General features: G+C 40.5%; 1 protein-coding gene across 1 annotated transcript; it reads left to right on the forward strand.

Annotated features, from left to right (window-relative positions):
• The first annotated feature begins 3,585 nt into the window (after positions 1–3,585).
• On the forward strand, positions 3,586–5,630 carry LOC119409303 (trypsin-2-like). The gene is made up of 5 exons (XM_037676172.1): positions 3,586–3,625; positions 3,717–3,868; positions 3,966–4,235; positions 5,230–5,343; positions 5,478–5,630. The coding sequence occupies exons 1-5, from the start codon at positions 3,586–3,588 to the stop codon at positions 5,628–5,630; spliced, it is 729 nt and encodes a 242-aa protein (XP_037532100.1).
• The last annotated feature ends 245 nt before the right edge of the window (positions 5,631–5,875 follow it).

Below are 5,875 nucleotides of genomic sequence, written 5' to 3' on the forward strand. Positions count from 1 at the left end.
TATGTATGTATAATATATAAAGGCTATTTAAACCCTTCCCACACTAAACAATGTTTCTAAAATCTAAATGCTCTAAAAGAGCACAGCATGTCATGCTCCCTGCCTCCTCTGCTCTTTACAACCTGCAAGCGCTCTTGGCCACACCCACTTCTCCGCTCTGCGCTGCAGCCGGAAGTTTATCCTGCATCAGTAAGGGCTGCACAAAGCTGCAGGAGGTGCTGAATAATTTAAAATAATTTATTTTAAATAAAAATCCCATGCTTATCGTGCGGCTCATCTATCAATCAGCCAATTGTGTGTCATGTCCAATCTTATTTTGAAAAACCGAGTGAGCCCGCGATAAACGAACCACGAAAGAGCGAGGGACTACTGTATTTTCTTTTGCAGTGTTTATGAGACTATGGTGAAATGTTTTCCTCTAAATAACTAAATATTTTAAGAGATATTGTTCTTTTCATGCTCTGTTTCAAACAGAGCAGAGTATGACAGCTCATGTCTCTTTAAACCCACTTCCCTGCTCTGATTTGAGGACGAATTAGTCTAAAATGTTCTGTGCAGCAAGGTATTTGCTCGTTTTGTGTTTTAGCCATGCTTTACCAGCCACTAGATGGGCATTAAGTGTGAAGAAATGCATAAAAGCTTTCCTAAGCAGTTCAGGAACTGTGTCTTCTCTGAGGGATATTAACTTCCTTTGTGTGGATTTTAAGCTTTGTAAGATTGCACAGCTCCTGCATGCACAAAACGCTCACTGACAGAAAGAGGAAAAGCCTTAAAAAGCAGAGAATTTGTTCTTTAAATTGTGCAAATGAGGACACAGGAAAGAAGGATTGTTTCTTTTCTCTACCTGGGGTGCCAGATGATGGTGTCAGTTTTCATGAGCTGCTCTCTTCCCTCAAACACGCGCACATCGTGCTCTCCCAGGATGACCTGCATGGCATAGGGACTGAGGAAAAGGGGTGAAACATAAATGGAAGCTGAAAAACGTTACAAATTATATGTTCATTCTTGAAAGTTTAGCGTTTTAGTTAACCAATCAATAACAATTATAGCAATTATTAGGATGTCATGATCTGTAATGCACTGTTATTGATTTCTCTTGGGAATAGAAAGCTTATTAATTCATCCATCCGTTACTATTTTGCTGTTTGTCTTCCATTTCTGTCATGACTTTGGATCTGCATCTTCTTGTGCAGTAGATTAAAAAACAAAAACATATATTAAATGCACAACTTGATCAGTAATAGTCTGCAATGGCTTGTGATAGAAGAACATTTTACAACAAAGACAAAATCTGGGGGATAAAATACAATTGTCTGTATACATACAAGTGTATGGTTAGTTCAGGTTCAGTATCAGGCCTCTCTTGTAAATGAGTCCTCGAGGCTCAATAGGATTTACCTGTCTAAATAAAGGTTGAATGAATAGTTACCATGGGGACCCATTGACGATAGCATTGACATTTCTTTTGATTTTTGTTCTCTTTATACTTTTAGTTTATATATCATGACATGGACATGTTGTCAGCCTAAGTATGTCCTAATTCACTGTTTGGCTTTATAGAAGAAATCTGATCCATCCATCCATTATCTTTTTACCCGCTTCTTCCTTTTGGAGTCGCGGGGGTCACTGGTACCCATATCCAGCAATCACCATGCGAGAGGCGGGGGACACCCTGGACAGCTTGTAAGTCCATCACAGGGACACATAAGAGACAAATGAGACAAACAACCATTCACTCTCTCACTCACAGCTAGGGACAATCTTATATATCTTAATCTTATTATATCTTAACATATTCAAACCTATCTTCTTTAGATAAATAACGTCACTAATTGACTTTTAATGTATGTGAATGTTTTTGTATAGTGTCCTGAGATAACGTCTGTTGTGACTTGGCGCTATAGAATAAACTGAATTGAACTGACAATTTAGAGTTACCAATTAGCCTAACATGCTAACATGCATATTTTTTTGGTCTGTGGGAGGAAACCGGCACAGAGAGAACATGCAAACTCCACCCAGAAAGTTACCTGGCCAGGAAAAAAGGTTTGTAAGCTCAATCATCCAGTTAGATAACAATAAAAACTGTTAAATCATGTCATCTGGACCAGTTTCTTTAAGTGAGAAATGATGGATGGGCTGTGTTTGCATGTGTTAAAAGTCTGCTGCTGAGATTCCAACAGGAGGTCGGCTTGAAACACAGCAGTGAAGGCTACCTATAGGACAGATCTGGTTGGCAGTCTGTAGACTGACGAAGTCTTCCGAGTGGAAGACAAAACGTTTCTCATTTAAAGAAACTGGTCCAGATGACACAATTTACCCTTTTATGTTGTTACCTGGCCACTATTTGATCTGGCAACCTTCTCGCTGAGATGCAGCAGCTCTACCAAATGATCCACCGTGCCGCCAAGAAAGTTGATGTACTGGAATTTTGGACATTTCTTCAGACATGTTCCAGTTGAATTTGTTCTTACAAACTTACTTGTACCAACAGTGGGCCACAGAGAGCACCCACTGCTTGTTGATGAGCACTCCTCCACAGAAGTGGTAGCCATAGTTGAGAGAGGCCATGTAGGGACGAGAGTTAGGCTCACACTCCTGCCCGCCAATGATCCTGCCATCATTCTGAGGAACTGCCACTGTTCATGAAAGAAACAGAGAATTTTGAAATCCAGTCTGCAGCAACATCATTTCATATTAAATGCTCTTGTGTGTGTATTAACAGAGTGAGTGCATTAGTGGCGTCCTCCTGTTTCTTTACCAGCAGCTCCGACAGCCAGTAGAAGACAGAATAGCCTCATGATGGTAGGTGACCAGACGACACTTGGACTCGCCCGTATTTATACCCGATCAGCCTGCTGTGCTCAGCCTTTTTCCTCACCTCCTCTCTTTTTATTGACCCCATCTGCGTTTTCACACTGAGTTCTTGTTTTTCTGCGCTTTTATCACGCTCCAATTTTTTTATTTGTACACCTTGGCCCTGTAACAGCAAGCCTTTTTGTTGGGGGGGGGGGGGGGGGGTGGATATCATCTGGTGCCCTTCTCAAAGTCTTGACACATTGATTGAACACTGTTTGTGATTCTCTCGCTCACTCATTCTTGGAAATCTACAACATAAAACACTGAAAACAGCGATCCAACCTTTAAAAATGTTCAAGTTAAAGCATAACGGTTACAGTATCGACAGTCCAAATATGTTTGAATATGATTTTTTTGGGCGGGGTGAAGAAATTCAGAAAAAGATGCTAAATACATTTTCTGTTGGATAGCTCGGTGAGAAAGAAGCCATCTGTAGTTTCTGAAGACACATGCTGTTTATTTTACATGCATATAGTACATTGTGAAACAAAATAACTGGTCATTTACTGTGCTGTTTGCTGAAAAGACCACAAAGTTGCATATTCATGGCCAAGACAGGGATTAGAGTGGGAGGAGAGGACAGACATTTGAAAGAGGGTGGATGTACGAGTGAAAGGTGTTGAGGAGGAGGGGTGCATGGGATATCACAGAGAAGTAGAAGTATAAATTCAGAAACAGGTCATCTGCATCCAGTCTGACTGTGGGCAGGACTGAGTCAGCCTAATCATGATTGCCCTGATGCTTTCCATGCTCCTGGGAGCTGCAGGTAACAACTATTTGCATGTTTTAAATATAAAAAAGTGTGAATATAAGAATAAAAAAAGGGAAATTCATTTCCTTTGATGCAACAGCTGCAGCCCCTTTGGATGACAAGATTGTTGGAGGATACCAGTGTGAGGCTCACTCTCAGCCCTGGCAGGTGTCCCTTAACATCGGCTACCACTTCTGTGGCGGCTCCCTCATTAATGACCAGTGGATCATCTCTGCTGCTCATTGCTGGCAAAAGTTTGTACCAAATCCTTCGGTGCAATCACACTTTAAAAACAATGTGGTTAGGAGTAATACAAATGTGTATAATTTGCATTTTTTTCAGCCCCTTTTCACAGATTGCCATCTTGGGAGACTACCACATCTGGGAGCATGAAGGCACTGAGCAGTACATGTCAGTGGATGCCATCTACTGGCATGAGAGCTATGATTACAGAACCCTGGACTATGACATCATGCTGATGAAGCTGGCACACCCAGTCACTGTGAACGAGTATGTCAAGCCTGTCCTTCTACCCAAAGCTTGTCCCTCACCTGGGGACATGTGCATGGTATCAGGATGGGGGAATATCTACTCAGATGAGGGTGAGGCATCTCTAAACTTGGCAGTGAAATACATTAAACAAGCTCTTATGTGATGATGATGATGAAACTTGTTACTGGTCACAGCAAGGTGTAGAGGGAGTAAGATTATTTAAAGTGACACCATGAAAAACGATGAGCAATCTTGGTCTTCCAGTAATGTAGAGGGCTTAACATCTGGTTCATGCAGCAAAATAATAATAAGCAACATTTGCATAACATTTTAAATGTTATGGGTTTAGTTACTACATGTAATACTATAAAGTATAATGTAAAAAGTTGCATTTGATGGGGTATTGTTTTTGAAGAAACTGTCTTGGATTTTATAGCCTTTTATTTTTCAGGAATTGTGGTAGTAATTGTTGAAGATGTACATACCACCTGAAGTCTTTTATGACAAAAGTTTCAAGAAGGATCTTGAAAACTAAAGAAGTTTTAGCCTCATTGGTCAAATCTTGAATATCATTTTATGTACAACTGCACACAATATTTCAAGATTTGTCTCAATTAATTTAGTGCATGGAGTGTGTGCTGGCAATGACTTTTAGCTACTACAACACCAATTTTTAGCTCAACATCTAAGTGTTTGATGGGCTTCTTTTTCTTTTATAAGGTCAATTAGTTGTGACAAACATCTTGAAATGGCTCGACTCCAAAGGCTAAAGCCGAGGATGTAAATAAAGACCTCACAAGATCTGTTAGAGCTCACATTATCTTTTCCTTTTTTTAGAAGAACATTTGTTTTTGACATTTTGTTGCTTTAAATCCAATTATATCACAGAATCTGCACAATTGCATGTCCTGTTCTTGACATTTAAAACTTTATGTGAACCTCTTTACAGATCCCCAACATTGTTTTACAAGAAGAAAACAATTACGGTTGCTGTTCAGATGTGTCAGTGATGGGGTCCAATGAGATACTCCGAGATATTCACTTGAGATAAAAATAATTATTCCATTACTCAACCTCAGTTTTTCGTTTCTTGCTTTTATCTAGTGTTCAACCCATTTTACCTTCAGTGTGTGGAGGTCCCCATCTTATCCAACAAGGACTGTGAAACCTCCTACCCTGGGAAGATCACTGAGCGCATGGTGTGTGCTGGATACCTGGAGGGGGGCAAGGACGCTTGCCAGGTATACTTTGGACAATTAGCACAAAACAAAACAAATTGCCTATGACAATTCTAAATAATAAAATTTAATCGGAATGACAAGTTTGCATAAATAAGCACTTTTCTCTTTCTTTCTTTTCTTTTTGTCCTGCTCAGGGTGACTCTGGCGGTCCTCTGGTGTGTAATGGCGAGCTGCAGGGAATCGTCTCTTGGGGTCAAGGCTGTGCTCTGCCTGACTACCCTGGTGTTTACACCAAAGTCTGTTCTCTGATGCCCTGGATCAACGAGATCCTTTCCACATACAGCTAGGTGTTGATCTGCCACCACAGAACTACATGAGAGAGGAGAGAAACAACACTGGAGGAGACAGGGACAGCAGGTGGTTGTGGGTAATTTCACAAACAAAATGAGCAGGGCAGCGGCAAAGGAAAATCACGAGGAGAAACGGTGGGGGAGAAGAAGAAAAAGATGTCATATTTCATCAATAAAATCTTTAATTTTGTCTTGCATCAGTGTGTTTGCTAACGATGGTACTGATCTGGGAAAATCATGCA

Source organism: Nematolebias whitei, chromosome 5 (assembly GCF_014905685.2).
Source record: "Nematolebias whitei isolate Nwh7 chromosome 5, NemWhi1, whole genome shotgun sequence".
Taxonomy (NCBI): Eukaryota; Metazoa; Chordata; class Actinopteri; order Cyprinodontiformes; family Rivulidae; genus Nematolebias; species Nematolebias whitei.